General features: G+C 38.7%; 2 protein-coding genes across 2 annotated transcripts in view; both read left to right on the top strand.

Annotated features, from left to right (window-relative positions):
* The window catches only part of LOC146001425 (uncharacterized), a 75,012-nt gene extending 70,601 nt beyond the window's left edge, over positions 1–4,411 (top strand). The window contains exon 3 of the mRNA XM_083138743.1: positions 3,604–4,411. Coding sequence (XP_082994869.1) covers positions 3,604–4,411 — 808 coding nt within the window. The remainder of the gene's footprint in view (positions 1–3,603) is intronic.
* LOC146001756 (uncharacterized) overlaps positions 1–23,743 on the top strand; it is a 222,365-nt gene that overhangs the window by 123,862 nt on the left and 74,760 nt on the right. The gene's annotated exons all lie outside the window — the stretch shown is intronic.

Below are 23,743 nucleotides of genomic sequence, written 5' to 3'. Positions count from 1 at the left end.
ACCAGAAACAGTAGCGATGTGAGGTTTGCGGGAAACAATAATATCAAATGGGGCTCGTAAATCGTAGGTATGGGGTGGGTCGAAAAATATCGACAAATGGGGCATCTGGAGCAAAGTCGTATTTTTTTAAATGGAATGATATACAATAACATGCATAATATAAAAGAGCACACGCAGAGAAACACAACGCCGTTGGTCTCATGCATCTACTGCACATAGGAACGAAGATATGGCCATGTGAAAATATGTAAGCAAACTAACAAGTGGCCCACTTGACCGTCAGTACCACGGCATGTAAGACTTCTCAGGTGCCTGACAGAACTGCCTTTACGCAGAGCAAGTTTTGATAGCAGGTCCACGAGATCGTGTTAGTTCATAGCAAGCAGTCGTAGTGGTAAGGGCGAAGATTATGGTGTTCACAAACATAGAAAAAGCGGACATGATCCTGATTTATGGGGAATGCCGAAATAATGCCTCAGAAGCCTACCGTGTGTACGCCGAGAGATATCCGGACAGACGACAGCCATCTCGACGTCTGTTTGGTAAGTTATTTATGAAATTAAGAGACACCGGAAGTGTAACACCACGAGCACGTGTGCGGAACAAGCCAACTACAGGTGAGGCAGGTGCAACAAATGTTCTCGCCGCTGTTGCTGTGAATCCGCACGTTAGCTCCCGTGAAATTGCTAGGGATGCTGGGATGAGTCAGCGAAGTGTATTGCGCATTCTGCACACACACACACACACAAGTTTCACCCATATCATATCTCCCTCCATCAGGAACTTCACGGGAATGATTTTGTGGACCGTGTTCGGTTTTGCACATGGATGTTACGACACGACACACCCGATTTCTCACGTATCCTCTTCACTGACGAGGCAACTTTTACCAATCATGCAAATGTCAACCAAAGGAACATGCACTATTGGTCGGTGACAAATCCACATTGGCTTCTCCAAGTGGAACGCCAGCGCCCATGGAGTGTGAACGTGTGGTGTGGTATAGTGGGTGAACATCTCATTGGCCCTTTTTTTATACAAGGGACACTGAATGCTGACCGATACATACAGTTTTTAAAACATGAACTGCCTGTACTATTGGAGGACATACCACTTCAGACAAGGAGGGAAATGTGGTACCAACATGACGGGTGCCCAGCTCACAGTGCAAGACGCGCTACAGCATGTGTGGAAAATACATTTCCAAATCGTTGGATTGGACGTGGAGGGCCTGTCAAATGGCCGGCTCGTTCCCCAGATTTGACACCGTTAGACTTTTTCCTGTGGGGAAAGCTGAAGGACATTGTCTACCGGGATGTGCCAACAACTCCAGAGGATATGCAACACCGCATTACTGCGGCCTGTAGGGACATTCTCTACGAGATGCTACATTCTGTGCAACGATCTTTGCGTGGGCGCTTCGTTCCCTGTGTCACAGCTGACGGCCACCACTTTGAACACACACTTTGACAGGTTTTCGCTTCTTACGCAGTGGTTCTTCCACATACTGTCATGGTCATTTTCATTATGCTGTAACACTGTCTGTCTTCATCTTGTCCAATGACTTCCGACATCTCATACTTGTACATGCCGTGGCACTGACGGTCAAGTGGGCCACTTGTTAGTTTGTTTACATATTTTCACATGGCCATATCTTCGTTCCTATGTGCAGTAGATGCATGAGACCAACGGCGTTGTGTTTCTCTGCGTGTGCTCTTTTATATTATGCATGTTATTGTATATCGTTCCATTTAAAAAATACGACTTTGCTCCAGATGCCCCATTTGTCGATATTTTTCGACCCACCCCATACCTACGATTTACGAGCCCCATTTGATATTATTGTTTCCCGCAAACCTCACATTGCTACTGTTTATGGTTTCTTCGCTATTTCAGGTGGTACTTTTAGGTGCCTCACGCTGTATATATATACACACAACTCACACACATAACCGGCCTCCCCGATGGCGCAGTGGTAGCGTCGTCTCCTTGTAATCAAGGGGTCCCGGGTTCGATACCCTGTGGAGGCACAAGTGGTTCGGATCCCACTTTAAACTGTAGGTCCAGTCCAGATTAGCCTTACTGTGCATAAAGTGGACTTAAAACAACAAATCAATCAATCAAACATAAACATAGGTCCAGCTCCTCCCTAAAAAAAATCCTGTGTACGGGCCTGGTGTACACCACGGAAGTTAAAAATATTAGTGCATTTTCGAAAAGAAAATACAGGATAATCAAAATGGTCTCGACAATTTCACGTCATGAATTGCAATACAGTAAAATACCAGACACGAATGAAAACTTAAATTGTGAAAGTTTGATTTGAGTCACATATATTCAATGATACGCGGATTGTGTCAGAAAATTATCTTGCACCAAGTGGGGTGCCCAGAATTTTCGAGAGGGGAGGAGTCCGTGGTTCGATACCCTCTGGAGGCACATAGTGGCTCGTATCGCACTTTAAACTTTGGGTCCAGTCCCGATTAGCCTATCTGTGCATACAGTGGATTTAAAAAATTCAACAAGTCTAAATGGAGGGTACGTGTACTTCTTTTATTAGTTATTCTTCATTTTGTCATCTTGTCCTACCTTTGACGTTCTTTCTTTAGGAATAATGAGCCTAAGGGGAGTTATGACCCTTCCAACCACCACTTGGGCACGACACTTTTTTTATTTTTACAAGTGATTTATTCATCCATCTATTCGAAAACACCTCCCTTATAACCCCCCCCCCCCCATAAAAGTGTTCACAAATGTCAATTTATGGCCATCTTGGCTTTAAATTTACTCTTGCACCTTCAGATGGAAAATTGTGACCACAATTGCAGCAAAATTGGAGGATTTAATTTGAAATTAAATTACCCCCACACCCCCTATACGCCTTCATGGCGTGGTGCTATGCACAGGGAAACACTTTACCTTCTTTATTTGAAATTAATGTTGCAACTAGATACCTCAATATGATGCATTCGAGCAAAATGGGTTAAAGCCTTTCAGAACAGCGGGCGATAAGTTAATTGTTCTATGTTCTGTTTCCTCCAAATTCTGCTCATATTTTTTTTAGATCTGCTGCAACCAGAGCCGTAGCTGGGGCGAGAAGGGCGGTTGCCCGGGGTGCTGATGGAAGGGGGCGCCGAACGGAAAGAAGAAAAAATTGAAAATTACTTGTGATAAAGGATGCATGCGATCCCCTCGAAAGTATTGGCGCCCTATTAAAACAATATCATTGCCAGTTTGCAAATATATTGATTTTTTTGCTCACTGCGCTCGTATTACAAGCTTTTCTTTTAAACAAATAAAAGAAAATAAATAAGTATCCAATTTTTATATATATATTATTTGTTTGTTAGTGAGGATGTGTTTTATCGTTACGCTACAGTGTTTTCAGATGGAGAGTGCAAAATCGAAGAAAGTTTCGTTGGCTTCATTACTACTGACAACCAAACTGGCGCTACCTTAACTGAAGACATTTTACATGCTGTTCAGAATGATGGCCTTTCCATGTCAAAATATCGGGGAAATACTCCACTGTTCAAGCTCGCATTTCTCAGCAGTTTCCTACAGTTCGACATGTTCCTTGTGCATCACACTCGTTACATTTAGTTGGTGTTCATGCTGCGTCGGCAGTCATATTACTGTGAAGAGTCAATCAGCAACTAGGTGGTCTTCGAAAGCAAACGCAGTACAATCTCTAAGCACCCAATTTCCGGATGTCTTTGCAGCTTTGAAGGAATTATGTGACCTCTCAAGAGAGTCGCCCCAAACAGTACACGGTGCCAAATGCCTGCTACACAGCCTTAAGAAGTTTAACTTTCTTGTGTTCTTATTCTGCTGGGCTGATATCCTTCGATCTATTAACGAAGTCAACCTACGGCTACAAGAAAAGTCTGTTACAATAGATGTAGGTGTTAGTCACTTACAGGGACTAGAAAGCTTTCTGTCTGCCAATCGGGAAACAATTGTGACGAACGCTTTTGAGAAAAGCAAACATACCTGCGATGATATGAACATTACAAGTCGAGAACAGCGTCCCAAAAAGAGAACCAAATTTTTCGATGAAGTTGCAGAAGATAAAAGTGTAGCCATAAATGAAGAACAAAAAATTGGGAAGAGCTTGTTTTGTGCATTGGATTCAATTTTGTCACAAATAGGCGATCGATTCAAGCTAATGGGAGTTTTGGAGGATTTTTCCGTAGTTATTCCAAGCAATATGGCAGTTATGTCAGATGAAACTTCAAGAAAGGGAGTCTTTGATCTGGCTTCATTATACCCCGAGGATATCAACGGAAGTGAGGTACTTCATAAACTGTTGTTCTTTAAACATCATGCGCAAGCATTTTTAAAAGACTTTCACTTGGAATGCCTGTCACAATTGTCACCACTCACTGCTCTCTCGTTCATTCATTCATAAAATATCTTATATTGAGTTGTACCAAAAATTTGTCACGGCATTGAAACTATTTTTAAATCTACCTTCGTCTGTTGCATCTTGTGAAGGGAGTTTTCGTAAGCTAAAGCTTATAAAGAATTACTTGCGTTCTTTCTTGAGTCAAGAAAAGCTGACTAACCTGGCTATTTTATCTGTTGAGAAGTACAGAGTTCAATCACTTGTGTTCGATGATGTTATTAATGACTGCTGCTCGAAAGGCAAGAAGAGTGAAACTGTAGCTAGTATGTTCGCACAGGAGAATTGTCAAATAATAATGTACTGATTGTTGTTCTTAATACGTTTTTGTTTTTATTGTTGTTGATTTCGGCTGATCAGTATAACATTTTGCAGTGTAAATAGGTTTTACTTTATAAACATTACATTAATACTGAATGATTTTAGCTAGTTCGTTCAATGACTTTGCAGGGTATTTGAAAGGGTTTCATGTAATAAAAATAACATTACATTACATTAATAATCTTTGTTACAGATTTTCTGCTGCCTAAGAAATAGATATGCTATTCATATGGAAATATATTTTTCTTGCATGGATTAGTTTCATTTCTAGGATTTTTTGTCATTGCACAACGAGAGGTCAATAATGATCCTTGATTCAAAAGAATATGTGTATACGTACAAACAAGTCGATAGTTTTGAGTTGGTGTTTTAAGTCCACTTTATGCACAGTAAGGCTAATCGGGACTGGACCTACAGTTTAAAGTGGGATCCGAACCACTTGTGCCTCCACCGGGTATCGAACCCGGGACCCCTTGATTACAAGGCAATGACGCTACCACTGCGCCATGGAGGAGGCCCACAAGTCGATAGTTGTAATTGCTACAATTACATACAATTGCTAGAATTGTTAGCATAAATGAAACGTCAATTTGAATAAACGATATTATTTAAGTAATAAACAATGGTAGAAGTTCGACAAGGCGAGTGTAGGGGGCGCCGAAATTTATTCTCGCCCCGGGCGCAGAAATCTCTAGCTACGGCTCTGTCTGCAACACATTATATCTAGTACTGCTTGATGTGGTGGAAACACTTGAGACTTTATTCACTCTGTCCGTTGTCAGTTTGGAAAGATTTGGATCTAGAAATATTCTTGCTCACAATAATTAGTAATTTCTCTAATACATTGTAAATTACCAGAGGGAGAAGTAAGGCCAACTATGTAGGCCTACTTCAGACGGTTGCTGCTAAACAGTTTTGTCTTAAATTGATGGACAATGTTTTGAGGAAAAGATGTGCGCACATTTGAGAGACAATATATATCATTTTAATTTTTGCTGTTGGTTTGTTATGACGCGGATGAATTGATTATGTAATGAATTATTTAAGTTATATATATTAAAGAAACTTTCAATATGTACACAATTTAGTGTTAACATAGTGCATACGTATTTTCTTATTTTAACGTCACTCCATGTTTCATACGTTGTACACTCACCTCACTCAGTACCCCGTCAGTTTGTTTCTTTATACAGCATATTTGCAGAAGATACAATTCAATCTTCAAGTGTATCAATATATACGCTGTATATACCACACCTTATTACTAACTTCGTTGATCCTGTAAATTAAAATTATACATGTCATATGTACAAAAATATTTCGTATATTCGTCATGCATTTTTCTGTTTCAAAAATACAGTTTGTGTGCTTTTTTTTCATTAGGCTATTAGTTAATGTGGAATTGAACATGTTGAAACAAAATATTTCAAATCGTTTGTTCCAACACAAATGCTTTAACACAGACTTCTATCTCCTTTTTGCGTGATTTACGAGGATGATAACGTCTTTGATACTACTACTACCACCACCACCAAAATTAATAATAATAATGTCATTGTTATTATTATTATTGGCATATTTATCCAGGTACCCCCCACCCAGACAAAATTTCGTGGTTGCGCCTCTATCAGTTATGCTGTGTTGCCACCACAATAGAGGAGCCTGCGCCGTCGCTGGTCCTTGTTCCCGACGACCTAGGGAAAGGCGTTCCTTTCGTCCATGGTCGTGGCTGGGAACTGTTGCCTTGAAAGCGTTCCGCTTCGGAAAAGGAACTTTTTCTATCTTCAGCTCTCGGCGTTTCTTCTGCTGGGCTCTCTCTTGCGTAATGCGGGGAACAACCGCGTGATAGGATCTTGAGACTTGCATTACGTAACCAGAAAATAGTAGGAAGCCTAATATTGTTGCTGTAATCGAGCTGCTTTTCGGCAAAGAATAGCAAGCGCAGATTTCCGGGATCATTCCTCATTAATTAGATGAAGAATCACATTAATTCTACGTATTAGATACGCAATTACACGGTTAAAGTACAAAGTGTTGCACTCGCTCTCGGCCACTGATTTTCGCTTATTGTTGGAGATTTATCTCTCTAAAAAACTAACCACGATATATGTTTTTTATATATTCTTATTTTCGCATATAACGTAACTTTTCTCTCGCTTATTTTGCTACGCATTTGTTTCTGTATAACTTCAATTGTTTATTTTGTGTATGTCTAATGCTTTAAGAAACCTGCACTCCCATTGGTCAATTCATATAGGGTGCGGTGCCTAGGTGCCGCCATTTTTTGTTACTTCCACCAGTGTTCGTGGAGAAGTCACTCCAGCAACAGCCCAAAACCACTGCGTTGCGAATATTCAACAACACAGTAGCGTAAGTAGGATTTTAACAAGGGGGGTTATTTCTAAAACTTTTTCGAAATTCACATTACCATTCCTTTATTATACTTTAATTAAATAATAATACACATAATTAATTACTAATATTTATAATTAATTAGTTGAATTACTACTAATAATACTAATACCACTACTACCATTAATTTGTATATTGATTGATTGATTTGCTTTATTTTATTTCGCTTCTTGTGCCACTTTTGGCTAATTTGCGAAGATGAGAATGAGTGATGATATGATGAAATTGATGAATGGACATCACAAACATTGATGCCCAGGCCAGGATTCGAACCTGGGACCCCTGGCGTCGTAGCACGGTGTGCTAACCACTTTGCAAAGGGGGCCGGCTATTAATTAGTAGAGATCTATATAAATATAATATTTATAAATGCAATTGAACGAAATTACTTTCTATTCATTCGATTTTTAACAAAATCTAGGATAATTTTTTTTGTTTCTTTGTTACGAAATAATTGCCTAGTCAACGAGGTGAGACATTTTAAAGAGAGACATTCAGAAACTCAAAAGTAAACAATGGGAAGACGGACTGGTGACTGTATTCTTGTCTGCCTAGTCCTTGTTTATGTATGAGCAGCTTACAACGAACCAATAACTTTCTTTACTTAATTCTCATTGTTCACACAAAAAAATACATATTCATTGAACACTATTGCAACTGAGGTACAAAGCAACATTTTTTTCTCTTTTAAATCATAATTGCCCTCATATTCTATTTTCAACAATTCGAGTTTATTTTTAAGACATTCACTCTGAAAGACGTGTGTTTGGAATGTTGTGCTTTCCTCCGTGCAGCATTGGAATAATAATTCCAATTATTATTATTATTAGTAGTAGTAAAAGTATTGTCGCATATCATTGACTGTGATAAATTTGATATTTTTATTTTTTTCCACAGTATTTTTCATAATATTTATATTGCTCAACGGGGGGATTAAACCCCGTAACCCTCCCCCTTGCATACGCCACTTCAACAACAACGTAGGCCTAACGTGGCTACATTTCATTCGTGGCATTTCAGTGAAGTGCATTATCACAGGAACATTACAGTGCTGATATCATTCATTCAAGAAATACTGATGTGTATTGTAACACTGGCTTCCAACTTCATATACACAGTTTAGCTATCAGGAGTTCAGGACAGTGTAATTACGTGTTGTGTGTACATACCGGGTGGTCCAAAAGTCCCGGAACGGTCACATATCGTGAGAAATACACATCGAATCGGAAAACGAAAGAGTACGTGTTTAATAAGTGAAAGAAAGCTACTCAATGATATCACACTTGATTCCACACCACCGTCCCCTGGGAAATTTTAAATGGAAACCCCCATTTTGTATTGTAGAATCGGAAAGAGGACTTCATTCAGAGTCCAACGAGCTATCAACCATCCTCCTAGCTCAATTAGTAACGGAGATATGACGATTTTACATTTTTGGTAGACCTCCTAATCAGAGGGTCTGCGCCCGTCTATGGTCAGGATGTATAAATGATGGGTGATCTTGCATCCGGTCTTTCCCGATGGTGCAGTGATAATGGTCCCGGTTTAATTACCTGTCGAGGCACATAGTGGTTTAGATTAGGGATGGCCAAACGGATCCGGATCCGGATCCAAAAGTTACGGATCTGGATCAGGATCCTAAAATTCCGGATCTGGATCCGGATCCGAGAGTTTCGGATCCGGATCCGAGAGTTTCGTATCTCATTCCCATTATAATATTACCACACCTTAAAAGGTATTATGATCTTCGATTACAAAGAAATTTTTCATTAGTTAGTCCTACAAGAATTTTTTCAAGTGTTGTTCCTAAAATACTTTGCTACGCATCGGCTAACACACTCGTGCACAAAAATAATCTTACTTGTTTAATATAAAATGTCAGAGGTGATTTTGTAAATGCCATTGAAACGAATATGTATTCATTCGAATGTATTGGAAATGAAAACACACATAAATGTGAGACATTCCATTCCAGAATGAAACCTTTAAAACATATAACAAGATAGAAATGTTATACAAAAATTATACAATTGGTCTACAGTTACAGTTTTACAAATTAAAATAAAACATTATAATATATGCAGTGTTATATAATTATAAAGTGTAAGACTATCAAGGGAGGTTATCTAAGTGTCCCCCTCCGATTTCCATGAAACTTGGCAGGCGTATAGTGGGGCCCAATGGAAGAAATACGTGTTTTTTTGTTTCAGCTAAAAAACGGTTTTAGGGGGCAAAACCCTCTCAAAAGTCAAGATGAGGACAAATTGAAGTGAGGATTTGACCCCTGTGTCCCCCTCCAATTTTCATGATACTTGGCACGTGTGTGTATAAACGGGCCCAAAGGAAGAAATACGTTTTTTTTTGTTTCAGCTAAAAAACTGTTTTAGGGGAACAACCCCCTCAAATGTCAAGATGAGGACAAATTGAAGTGAGGATCCCCTGTGTCCCTCTGAGTTCCATAAAACGTGGCAGGTGTATAGTGGGGCCCAATGGAAGAAATACGTGTTTCAGCTAAAAAACTGTTTTAGGGGAACAACCCCCTCAAATGTCAAGATGAGGACAAATTGAAGTGAAGATCCCCTGTGTCCCTCCGAGTTCCATAAAACGTAGCAGGTGTATAGTGGGGCCCAATGGAAGAAATACGTGTTTTTTTGTTTCAGCTAAACAACTACTAACATACGAAAGCAAACCTGACGTCCTCTGGAAAAAATTGAAAATACTGGGAGTTGGGAAACGGAGAAACCACGAATCCATTAATAAATTTCCACCGGAAGTATTGAACGATCACTTTTGTGATCTTCCGATCGTCGATGATAATGTGAAACACGAAACGATTCGTAACATTGAAACACGCTTCACAACTGCTCCAAAATTTTGTTTTCCTTATTTTTCGCCGGAACAGGTCAGAAAATCGTTACAGAAGATAAAGTCATCGGCCGTAGGAGTAGATGAAATTTCTATCCTCATGATTAAAAAAATTCTCTACCACGTACTTGCTCCTATCACTCATATTTTTAATTTTTCTTTAATTACCGGCGCATTTCCCTCGTCTTGGAAACTCGCCCTGGTACGCCCTATACCTAAAACAAACAACATAATAAACGTCAACGATTACCGACCAATCAGCATCCTCCCAGCCTTGTCTAAAGCCCTAGAGCATCTCGTCAGCGATCAAACCCGGGACTTTCTAACGCGAAATAATTTAATAGATCCTCTTCAGTCTGGCTTTCGAAGTAACCACAGCACTTGCACGGCTCTTGTCAACGTAACCGATGACATGAGGCTAGCCATGGACAATAAACAACTTACGATTCTGGTACTTCTAGACTTTACAAAAGCTTTTCAGACAATTGATCATGAAATTCTACTCGCTAAATTATCATCGATTTTCAATTTTTCCGACTCCGCGGTTAATTGGTTCTGCTCCTATCTACAAGAACGTCGACAATGTGTCGTTGACCTATATGGAAAATCGTCGTGGAAAAACATTCCATGTGGTGTCCCTCAAGGCACCGTACTCGGCCCCCTCTTATTTGCTCTGTATATAAACGACCTCCCGACGGTGCTTAACGGCTGTAAATACCATATCTATGCCGACGATTTTCAGTTATATTTCTCTTTCCCCCCGCAAGAAATACTGCATGCAATAGAAATTGTGAACAATGACCTTAAACAAATAAGTACTTGGTCTGCACACCATGGCTTACATCTAAACCCGACTAAAACCCAGTGTATTCTTGTAGGTTCCCCTAGAATTTTGAGCAAAATAGATAAATCTAGCCTCCCTAGACTCAACATAAATGACATTCATCTGCCCTTCTCCACTACTGTTAAGAATCTGGGTGTGATACTCAACCAACATCTCACCTGGGCAGAGCAAGTTAACTCTGTATCTAGAAGAGCTTTCGGTGCATTGCATTCACTCTATCGGCTCAAAAACTTCCTCCCTGAACGCATAAAAATTAAACTGGTCCAGTCTCTTGTATTTCCCATTGTTGACTATTGCGACATTGCCTTCTTGGATGTCAATCACGAGCAAGCTAAACGACTGCAGCGAATTCAAAATGCCTGCATTCGTTTCGTTTTCGACCTAAAATATTCAGACCATTTGACATCGTACTTTGCGAAGGTCGAGTGGCTTAAATTAAGCGATAAACGTAATTTTCATAAGTTAATTTTACTGTACAAAATCCTCCAAATAAAAGACCCGCAATATCTCTATAACCGATTTCAACATCTTTCCGACTTTCACAGCCACAACACCAGATCGCGCGAAAGGTCTCTGCTGTCCATTCCACTCCACAAATCCAACTTTTATGCAAATTCTTTTACTGTTACCTCAGCAGGCCTTTGGAACAAGTTGCCACCTGAAATTCATGTCTCTTCCTCAATTGTGACGTTCAAAAAATTGTTAAAGTTACACATATTATACAATGAAAATTAAATGTTTGATTTCCCTATTAATATGGCGGGTGCAGAGAATGATAGAAGGACGTAAGGCACTAAAATGAATTAGAGTAATAGTTAAGATGAATTATCGTCAAAGTATACCGTATTGGACTGTGTTTTAAGTATGTGTAATATTGGACTGTGCTTAAGTAAGTGTAGTGTTATGTATTTGCTTGTACGTGTGTAAGGGCAAAGATATGTATGTATGTGTGTGTGTGAGTGTGTGTGTCCGTATCTATAGGTTAGATTACCTTTCTTATATGTAATTTCGCTTTGTATTTTTTATTTCTCTGTAATTTTTTATATATTTTTTTTCTTCCTTTTTTTTCAAAATTTTAATTATTTCATATTCAATTTTTTTGTAAACATGGTCAAGTGGAAGAAAAGGCTCCACAGCCTTAACTTCGCCATGTAAAAGAAGACGAAATAAATAAATAAACGGTTTTAGGGGGCAAAACCCCCTCAAATGTCAAGATGACAAATTTAGGTGGGGATCTGACCCCTGTGTTCCCCTCCGATTTCCATGAAACGTGGCAGGTGTATAGTGGGGCCCAATGGAAGAAATACGTGTTTCAGCTAAAAAACGGTTTTAGGGGGCAAAACCCCCTCAAATGTCAAGATGAGGACAAATTTAGGTGGGGATCTTACCCCTGTGTTCCCCTCCGATTTCCATGAAACGTGGCAGGTGTATAGTGGGGCCCAATGGAAGAAATACGTGTTTCAGCTAAAAAACGGTTTTAGGGGGCAAAACCCCCTCAAATGTCAAGATGAGGACAAATTGAAGTGAGGATCCCCTGTGTCCCTCCGAGTTCCATAAAACGTGGCAGGTGTATAGTGGGGCCCAATGGAAGAAATACGTGTTTTTTTTGTTTCATCTAAAAAACTGTTTTACAGGGCATAACCCACTCAATTGTCAAGATGAGGATAAATTGAAGTGGGGATCTGACCTCTGTGTTCCCCTCCGATTTCCATGAAACGTGGCAGGTGTATAGAGGGGCCCAAAGGAAGAAATACGTGTTTTTTTGTTTCAGCTAAAAAACGGTTTTAGGGGGCAAAACCCCCTCAAATGTCAAGATGAGGACAAATTGACGTGGGGATCATCTGACCCCTGTGTTCCCCTCCGATTCCCATGAAATTTGACAGGTGTATAGAGAGGCCCTATGCCCCCTGTTTCTTCCTATGCCATATTTACGTGATTTCGGGTTCAGATCCCCACTTCAATTTCTCCTCATCTTGCCATTTGAGGGGGGGGGGCCTCTATACACCTGCCAAGTATCATGGAAATTGGAGGGGGAGACTTAGACCTCCCTTGTCAGTGTATTAATTAATTACAAATCGCGCACGCGCACACACACACACTATATATATGTGTATGTATGTATATATATGTATATTAGCAGGTAACAATATGTTATAAACACATTCTTACTTTCCAAAGAAGCGCATGTGGGATGGCAAAACGGATCCTGATCCGAAAATTCCGGATCCGTGGATCCGGATCCGAAAAATGTTAGGATCCGGATCCTTAGGAGGATCCGGATCTGGCCATCCCTAGTTCAGATCCCACTCTAAACTATAGATGCAGTCCCGATTAGCCTTTCTGTGCCTAAAGTGCACAACAAAAACTCAAATTCTTGCATCTACCATTTTATGTGTATTTCAGAAGAAAATTGATCCTGCTTTCTCATAATGCAATTTCATAAAATATAATGTTTGTGGTGGAATTACTTTTACTTTTGAGGAGGAACTCGCCACGGAGGTTGATAGGTGTGGCGGAGTGGTTAGCACATCACACAAAGACGCCAGGGGGTCGCGGGTTCGAAAACTAACCTGAACATGGGTGTTCTTCGTGAGTGTCCCTTCATCAATTTCATCATATCATCACTCTTCTGGTGTCCCACAGGGATCCATTCTAGCCCCTCTCCTCTATACCATTTTTACAGCCGACTTACCTACCGTAATCAATCACAGTAAAGTTCATTATTACGCAGATGACACTCAACTACAAATTCCTTTTCCACCGAAATCGCTGGATGCAGCCTTAGCTTTGCTCAATGATGATTTATCCAACATAAATACCTGGTGTAAAAGTAACTGTCTAAAAATAAACCCACAAAAATCAACTTTCTCTCTTATTGGTTCCCGAAATAGTCTCTCTCTAATAAATCCTAACGAGATATGCATCAGACTAGACACATATAAAATACCTTATTCAACAAATGTGAAAAATCTAGGCGTCATTTTCGATGAACACCTTAACTGGGATCTTCATGTACAAGAACAAATTAAAAAAGCTTACGCTGTGCTAAGATCGCTGTACAGCTTTAAAGAATGCCTAAAAACAGAGATTAAAATGAGACTAGTCCAATCACTTATCTTTCCTTTACTGGACTACTGCGACGTAATTTTCGGAGCAAATCTATCCGTTCGAAACAAAATCAAAATCCAGAAAGTCCAAAATTCATGTTTCCGTTTCGTGTACCATATAAGAAAATACGATCATATCCTCCCAACCCTAAACGCAAACAAAATGTTGAACATGACCAGACGCCGAAAATTGCCTTTGTGTTTTTTGTATTCATAATCTTTTACAAACCAAAACACCTAGAAACCTATTCCAGAAATTAAAATTCAGAAGGGAAATACATGATTACAAAACAAGGGGAAAATCGAAACTTGAACTTCCAAAGCACACACTAGTGCTTTTCGAATCATCATGTACATATTCAGCTGCAAGAGCGTGGAATGAACTTCCTCCTTCCATGACGTCCCTCACTAATCGCAACAAATTCAAAGACAATCTAAAAACTCTATTGTTAAATGAACAATATCTGTGTTCCAGCACTCACGAATAATAGCTCTCATTTCTGAACCAACTTCCTAATAACAAGTATTTTCATCTTCATTTTGCTTGTTTACTTTTCCTCTTACATGTTGCCAACCCTTAACAATATTTTGTCCTTTCTCGCATATTAAGAACATTTATATGTTCTTTACACATAACATTAATATTAATTTGTATTATTCTTAACCATATCACACCAAGCACAATTGTGTCAATTAATTTGTGTATCCTTGTGTATTTGTTTTCAATCTTTTTATTATTATTATTATTTTTAGTGTGTAGACGAGCCTTTGTTCTCAATTTTGTATTTGTTCTTTTTGTGTCTTCTTTATGTTTCTCTCTTTCTTCTTTGTGTATTTAGTAGGTAGAATGTATTTAGTATGTATATGTATCCATCGGGGTTAGGTGGTAGAACAGCCGCAGGCTGAACCTCGCCCTTTAATAAAGGAAAATTGAATTGAATTAATCGAATCGTCGCGATTAGCCAAAATTCGAAGAAAACGACGCTAAATAACATAAATCAAATGTTTATATCTTGCTAATTTTCGACGTCATCTAATATGTTAACATACAAAATAATTTAAGCATGAATATTAGTTTAAAATTAGTTGAACCCTCAAAGTTCCAATTGTATAAAATATTTCACTCATATAAAACCAGACTTAGAAAAAAAATATTTGGCTTATTTTACTTTGCTTTTCTTGCACCTTTGGCTAATCGCGAAAATAAGTGATGATTGGATGAAATGGATGAATGGACAGTTACGAAGAACATCATGCTCATGCCGGGATTCGAACCGAGAACTGTGGCGTCGTAGCGCGCTATGCTAACCACTCCGCCACAGAGGCCGGCCAGACTTAGAAATAAATGTGATGGGAAAAAATCGAATAATGCACGTGTAAAGCACTAGATTTTGTGAATGACATCTCATGATTATAACTCTTCTATGACTCAGTTTGCCTAAAAGAAGTGAGAAAATTATAAAATATAAGGATTACTGCTAAATTACTCCTCATTTACAATCATATTCCTCCTCTACTAATTCCCGGCCGCGTTGCCCGGTAATTCAATTCAACTTGCTGTTGAAAATGTATAACACGCAACAGTAAAATAACAAAAGAAGGTCGGAATGTTCGTCGTAGTTGTTTAACACGTTCGCAAGTAAATTATCTATGAAACACGTGTCAAACTCAAGTTCTTGGAACAAAAATATTTTCCTGTAGTGTTGGGTACACATGTTGCTTATTCATCCCGTAAACACAACAAATATCTTAGTCCTTGGACTGCAGCCATTGCAGTAACCATATTCACGGACATCTACTTCCTCAGTTATTTTTTAATTTACCTGTATATTTTAAGACTGGGATTCCCAACCTTTTTTACGTTCGTGGCACCCTTGGGAATGAGATTAAAAACTTAGGGCACACTTGTTAGATTTTTTTTAATATTAAATCTAAGTGGAATACTTTTTCAGGAGCAAGTTAAACTTATTGTCAGTTAAATATTTACTCTAGTACTAATGTTATTCATTTATTAAAAGATGACTATAAGGAACATTTTAATGTTTTTTTAAAAAAATAAAAAAAAATCAGTTTGTTTCGTTTATCCCTACAATATCTCGCTGCACCCCGGTTGGAAATCACTGTTTTAAGAACTTGTATAATGCAATTTGGTGACCTTCAAAGTTCTAAAAGTTCAATAAGTTGTAGCCTCATTTAATATGTAACCTCGATATGATCCACGGGTTGTAATCAGAACACTGACGTATATTCCCAGTTTATTGATTATAGACTTTTTAACGAATTGCTAGTGAGGTTAATGTATATAATCGTAAATTAGCATTTTAATGCACTTACTGTCTCGTTACACTCTTTATACCTTTCGTAGTCTCCTGGAAGACAAATGGACATAGCTAATGTTGTGTTAACTTAACATTACTATCGGCATTCATAGTTTACTTTAATGTTACCCCTTGTTGGCAAGTTGACAGACAGGCAGAGAGACTGGTCGAGATATTAAATATTACATCATAATAGAAACTAACAGAGTCGCCCATATGATATAAATATTGGAGGGGCAATATTGACAACAATATTTTATCATGTACTCGTGTAATGAATTTGTTAGAGGGCAGAAAGTGTCTTGCCCTCCTAAAGGTGGCGCCTATGGAACCTGCTATTTCTTTCTGTGCCGGAAATTTCATTTTTTGTGTTTTAATAGTTTCCTAGCTATCAACTTGAATGGTTCGATTGTTGATGTGAACAGACAAATGGCCGGACCAATACGGAATATTTTGTAGAATTGATACATGTCTTTCGGCACACATATTACATGTTTGTAACTTTATTTCTGAATGTTGAGGAATCCTAGGTTACACATATCAATTTTTCACTTCGACCTGTTTGACTTCCCATAGACAGTCACACTCGATCGAGATGTTTTATATCAGGTTAGATTACTATTAGATATACGTTTCTGTCCACCGAGTTTTAGATTCCAATCTCTAGTAGTTTCTCAGAAATCGATATATATCGATTGGTTTCGAGTGTTGACTAGAGCATAATACATTTCTTTATAAAACATGATGCAAACAGCCCGCTGTGGGCCAGTTGTAGAAAATTTTAGATCTTCGTATTGGCTAGTTTCCTAATCGGCAAGTCACTTTCGATCATTTACTGTCTCTTGTGGTAAGACAAACAGACCTTACGCTGAAGAACAAAAATAATGCATGGATCATGTGAAAACAAATTCCGAACGTTCACACGCAGAACAGTTTCACTTACTTAAGGAAGCATAGCAAAAACTTAATTCAAAGAGACTATAATAATTACATTCAAAGTGTAACAGAAAGTGCTGCTAAAACCCTCAAAACATTCTGGACGCTAATTAACTCCCGTCGAAAACATAACCGTATTCCCCTTCAAGTCTCCCGGAACGGGAAGTCTGCTACAAAGAAGGAGCGTTCATCGCTTTTTAACTCGTACTTTTACAGTAACTTTACAAAGAACACCGCTACCACACTACCGGAAATCAGGTCCATTATTCCCTACACTCTCTCTCTCAAATCTCAACTAATTGCAATGAAGTCCAAGAATTATTAAAATCTGTTTCAAGTTCCAAAGCTACCACTCCTAATGATATTCCTGCGATATTTCTGAAACATATAGCCCGTATTCTATTCAAACCAATAAGCTCAATCTTTAATAAATGTTTTTCCGAAGGTGTGTTTCCTCATCCATGGAAGCAAGCAAATGTAGTCCCTATCCTCAAACACGGAAACAAAACTCATGTTATTTCCTTACTTCCTGCACTTGCACTGCTAGCCGAAAAAATCATTTCTAATCGTATCCTTGCACATGTTTCTCCGTTTCTCTCTCCCACTCAACACGGTTTTCTCCCTCATGCTTCCCGTGACTCAAACCTTGCTTGCTTACCAAAGCGGTAAACTGCCTGAATGCCAAGCAAGACATGGATGTCGTATACTTAGACTTTTCCAAAGCCTTTGACTCTATCTCTCACACGCAACTCATCCACAAATTATCAAATAGATTCAATATTCACGGACCTCTTCTCAAACTACTTTCCGCTTACTTGCACAATAGAAAGCAAAAGGTTATCATATCTGGTTGCTCTTCGTCGTGGCTTCCTGTAGTTTCCGGTATGCCCCAAGGAAGTTTTCTTGGGCCCCTGTGTTTCTCTCTCTTCGTGAATCACATTCACGAATATATTTCTTCTGAATGTTCAATATTATTGTACGCTGATGACTGCAAATTATTTCGAAACATTACCTCACTTCAAGACACACATTATATCCAAGACAATCTCAAACACATTGAACGCTGGTGTCAAGACTAGAATCCCAAATTAAATCCGGAAAAATCTGTTGTCATGAGGTTTACCCTAAAATTCAATAGCACAGTGCCATCCTACAAATTATGCAACCAGGTTATTCCGTTCCTACAACAGCACAAGGATCTTGGTGTAATTTTTGATAGCAAACTGACTTTCAACCATCACATAAACTACATAACTTCGAAAGCGATGAAAACACTTGGACTAATTTACAGATTTACAGACATAACATACGTTTCTGCCCTCAAAACCTACTTTACAATGTGTGTGGTTCCTATCCTTGAATATGGTTCATGTATTTGGTCAATGGTATGTGAAAGCAATATAAAGAAAACAGACAAAGTAGTAAGTTCCTTCGTCAGAATAGTCAAACACAGATGTCCTTTCTCTTCGCCGTCAACTCTCAGATTTAACACTACTCTTCAGAATCAATAATGGACAACTTTTCACCAGCGAACTCTTGCCACTTCTTAATATCAGAATCCTACGTCCCAACAGTAAATGCAACAACTTCTTTTACATTAAATCTTCAAGGCTATCTTTAGAACAAAAATCACTTCTCTACATTTACAACTTCCATTTATCAAAACAAACTTACAGAACGGCGTGCATAAAGCAGCTGAAGTGTAAATAATATTCTTTTTGCCCTAGTTGTTATTATTCTTGTTATATATGTATGTGTGTCCATCTTATTATTTTGTTTTTCTTTTCCAGTTGATATCCTGATGTAAAATGGATTTTTCTGTATTCAGGATTTTTCAAATAAATAAATTTTAAAAAATCAATTTATTTTGTTGTGAGTTATCTTGTTCCATCTGGCGGGATTGTGCGGAACTACTCTATATAGGATACTATGTTGTGTTGAAGTCGTTCAAAGCATGGGAAATGTTCGAAAGAGTAACGTCTACTCTTCAGTTCTTTTGCTCTAAATCGTTTTGTGGGTCAAGACAAGTGAAAAGTTTACATGTGTTCCAACAAAATGAAATTTGTAAATAAATCAGGGAAAATAAAATTGATGGACAGAAGATTGAATGCGGGAAGCAAATTACGAAGAATGCAAGAGTCTGTTCGCTTTATTTTCCGAAAGATGATTCTATTACCATGAAAGTAAAGTTTTAAATTGATATTTATGAATAAAACCAGTTACAACCTGAGGTGCAGATGAAACAGCACTGCTTTGAAGAATCAGTGCGTATACATTAGTTTCGTCTGCGTTTTTCGTGTTATTTTTGCCTATCATATTTCAATGCTTCGTTCTCGACATAGCTTTACCGTTATTGTTCCTGGAATTCACATCGCATTCGCAATATTTAAATATAACGCGTAATTTAAACGTTTCTTCCATACCAGCCATGACAACACGCTGCTATTACGTACTACTACTGAACGTAAACAAGGATGTATCCTATATAGAGCCATATTAGAAGCGACATTAGCGCTCGGGTGGTAATTTTAATCGCGAATAGTAATCAGTCCAAATTTTGTAGTTGTAGTTCTTGCAGTTTTAAATCCTAACAGATGACACGGAAGAGGAGACTGGCATATGCACACGGCCGTTGCATAAAAGTAGATTCTTTTAAAAAACATATTTTTTTGATTAGTGCCCTAAATTCATTAGCAGACACTTCATAATAAGCAAACGGTAATTAACATGAACTGACAACAAAGAATATCATAAACTTGAAGAAAACCAAACTCAAGAGAATATACAGTTTTCTCATAGCATTTAAATATATTATATTCAAATGTCATGGTCATTCTAACATGTATATTTGTAAACACGTGTCACTCCGGTGTGCAGTCCATTGCCAAGGCGAAGGCGTCCCGCAGAACAGGTATTGTGCAACATAGAGATAAAACACCCCGTCGAGCAAGGACATTATTATCCAGTTCCTGTTTTCTCTTCCACCGAGAATTCCCCCTCTTGCTTGAAACTCGCTACCCAAGTTTTCCTTCTACCTTGAAGATTCACTTCTAAATTCATTGATTGGTTTCGATATCCGACATTTGTAGTTTCCTTCTGTTCTGATTTTACGACCGTCAGTGGCCGCATAAGCACTTCTCTGCTTTTAGTTAGCTGCTGCGTTTGAAGAATTTTCTTCTTCTATCTAAATATATATAACAATTGATGTATGTGTGTATGTTTGTTCCGGCATAACTCTCGAACGCCTGGAGCAATTTCAACCAAACTTGGTATACATATGACTTACAATCTGGAAAGAAATACTGTGTGGATAAAACACCCCTGGCACCCCTAGGGGTGGGGGTTGGAACGGGTGACGTAAAAATAATCGAAAACGACCTATATTAGTGTGGAATCCATAGTTTTCTGGGTCGATAAGATGAATAGTGACACTATGAATGCCGTTCAAACCTCTGGTACCCCTAGCGGTAGGGGTGGGAATGGGGTGGCATGTAAAAATAATCAAAAACTACCGATATTAGAGTAAAATCCATAGTTTTCGGGATCGATAAGATGAATAATGACACTACGAATGCCGTTCAAACCCCTGTCACCCCTAGGGGGGGGGGGGTGTGAAGAGGCTGACATGTAAAAAATAATCGAAAACTACCAACATTAGCGTGGAATCCATAGTTTTCGGAGTCGCTAAGATGAATAGTGACACTACGAATGCCGTTCAACTCAAAGTTCATCACCTATCGGCATGGGGGTGAGAGGGGGTGAAAAATAAAATGACCTACATTAGTTGTTTGTTTTGGTGTTTTAAGCCCACTTTATTCACAGTAAGGCTAATCGGGACTGGACCTACAGTTTACAGGACCCTCCACCTGGTATCGAACCCGGGACCCCTTGATTACAAGGCGACGACGCTACCACCGCGCCATCGACCTACATTATTGTCGAATCCATAGTTTTCGGAGTCGCTAAGCTAATTGGTGACATTCACGATGACATTTGAGAGACACAGAGAGAGAGAAAGAGAGAGAGAGAGAGACTTGCTATCTCGATCACGACCAACAAGTCACAGGGGCAGTCTATTAAGTAATGCGGAGTGGATTTAAGATCGCCATGTTTCTCTCACGGACAACTTTAATAGAAGATTGGGATAAATAAATACCCTGGCAACACCGGGCAATCAGCTAGTAAGTACATAAGAAGTTATGAAATGCATTACTTAATGGTTAGAAATAATTGAACAATTTACAAAACCTAAATATTTTGGTGAAAAACTTAATTGTGTTTTATTCTGAGCAGGAATTTTCCTACACGACCTCTAAAGTTGAGTGTCGCTTTAAATATTAATTCTTTGGTAAGATCACCCCTACCAAATGAGGTGTGTTAAACTTGGCATAAGTTCTCAAGTTTTTAAAATGCACATTTATAATATTAGTAGATACACATTAAAATCTCTGGCAATCTTCAGTAATATAATATTAAGAATGGAATGGAAGTAGTGAAAATACAACGTTTGGAACATTTTAAAGATTTGTTGCCATTTCGTTGTAAATACAGCTTCTAATAACATTTGTGCATTTACGTACTTCTGATTCTTAGTTGCGTACAGTAGAAATTATCTTCATAGCCTCTTTCTTATGTACAAGTGCAACATGCCCATTGTTTTAAAACATAATATACGATCTCTTAAATATAAACTGATTCAAACTGTTTTTGTACATGCGTTTGCAAATAGTGCTATAGGCAATAGAGAGGAAGATAGTTGAAAATTAAGTATGTACATAAAATTTTAGGCAGCATTAGCGTTCTGTACGTTTATTTTCCATAAATTTTATATCATAAACATTTAATAATTAAATTATTGATCATGTTAATTCTTGGTATGTGTACAATATGTAATTTCTTTGTAATATCTACTCTATCAAAATAAATTAATGTAAATAAGAATTGATATTGATATTCTAAACGGAGAGAGGTCCCCTTTACATTTGACCATTACATGACGATACAGAGGCACAATGGTAGAGAAAGTGTGATCAGCATCAATCTCGAACCATCTTCACTCCCTTCCCCGGCACCAAGTTCCTATTGAACTGAAAGAACCAGAGTTCCTATACTGATCGCATATCCAACTGGCTGCTGTGAAACAACAAATGAGCGATCAGTTAAATTCTCTGACTGACTTCGGGCATTTTCGAGGCACAAGGCACACCCGAACGTTGCAAGAGGGACGAAACAAATGAGCGTCGGATACACAGAATGTTGCCAAACCTTCTGTAAAACGGGAGAGATCAGCGCCGTCACTGGATGAAAGTTGTACGATAGTACACAAAGCACGGAAAAATAGTACACAAAACACCAATACAGTGTACAAACAAGCTAATAAAAACAACTGACAAAAATCAAACATACGCTTGACAACTTTGTAACGGGAGAGCGATGTTATCCCTACAGCTTTTACTTCGCGACCGAGGTTGTTGACACTCATCGAGCCTCTCCCCCTGAAGACGATTGGGGAACAGAGAGAGCTATGTAGGTCAGTCGTCAGTTGGGCCCGCGATCAGGAAAACAGAAGCAAACATTCATGTTTGATCTCTCATGTGCCAGTCGGATGTCATTAAATGATTAATTACACCCCCATACACACATAATTTTGTTCATCTGGTATGGTTAAGCACACGTACAAACTGTTTGGAGAAGACCTGGCAGCATTCGCATTCGGAAGTGACAGAAATTCTCCATTCCACCCTAATCTCGTAGTTTCCGAATTGCATCATGCAAGGCTCGAAAGCTAAACGGCAATTCGAACGGAAGCCGTATTGTCTCTTCTTGCAGCGCTAAATATAGCAGAGACGGAGAAACAGATTTACGACCATCTTGCCCTTGCACTAGGCATTTTGTCTTTACGGTTCTCACTGGCCATTCCACATTTGATGCTTCTACCAAGAACTTCTCAAACATCTCTTACAAATTGCAACGTTCGCGCGCCGGAGCACTGCACACTACACCACGGAGCGGTGCAAAAGTGTACCCATATATGCTAGCTTGTAGCCAGCCGAAGACATGGACACAAAGTATCTCAGGGCTTGCGGGGTTTAGTATGGAAAGGTCAAAGGTCAACTTGTAAAAGTTTATTTATATTTATACACGCATGTAAATAACCAGTTTAGCACATACGCTCTTAAATCCTCCTCAGTGAGGTACCTGGGCAGTATTAGTATTCTTATCTAATTTAGGGGGGAACCAACTAGTACAGGTAACCAATAGGAACCTGGGTAGCCGTCACGTGCCAAGCCGTCTGGGGACAACATGCGAAAGCGTCAATAGCGAGGGACGGGAGTAGTATCTGACCGCGCCAACGTCGGTCGCTATTTAATATTCGCAATTCATTTGCACGTACTTATAACTAATTTGCACGGGTTTTAATTAATTTGCAGGTACTTAGAATTCATTAGCAAGTACTTAGAATACTTTACATTTATGTATTTGCATGTTTATAACTTTTTATGAATATATAATTATTTATTTTATGAAAAATATG

The sequence above is a fragment of the Lepisma saccharinum genome, chromosome 17 (genome assembly GCF_977018435.1).
Source record: "Lepisma saccharinum chromosome 17, izLepSacc3.1, whole genome shotgun sequence".
Taxonomy (NCBI): Eukaryota; Metazoa; Arthropoda; class Insecta; order Zygentoma; family Lepismatidae; genus Lepisma; species Lepisma saccharinum.
This window is presented reverse-complemented; position numbering and strand designations above follow the sequence as displayed.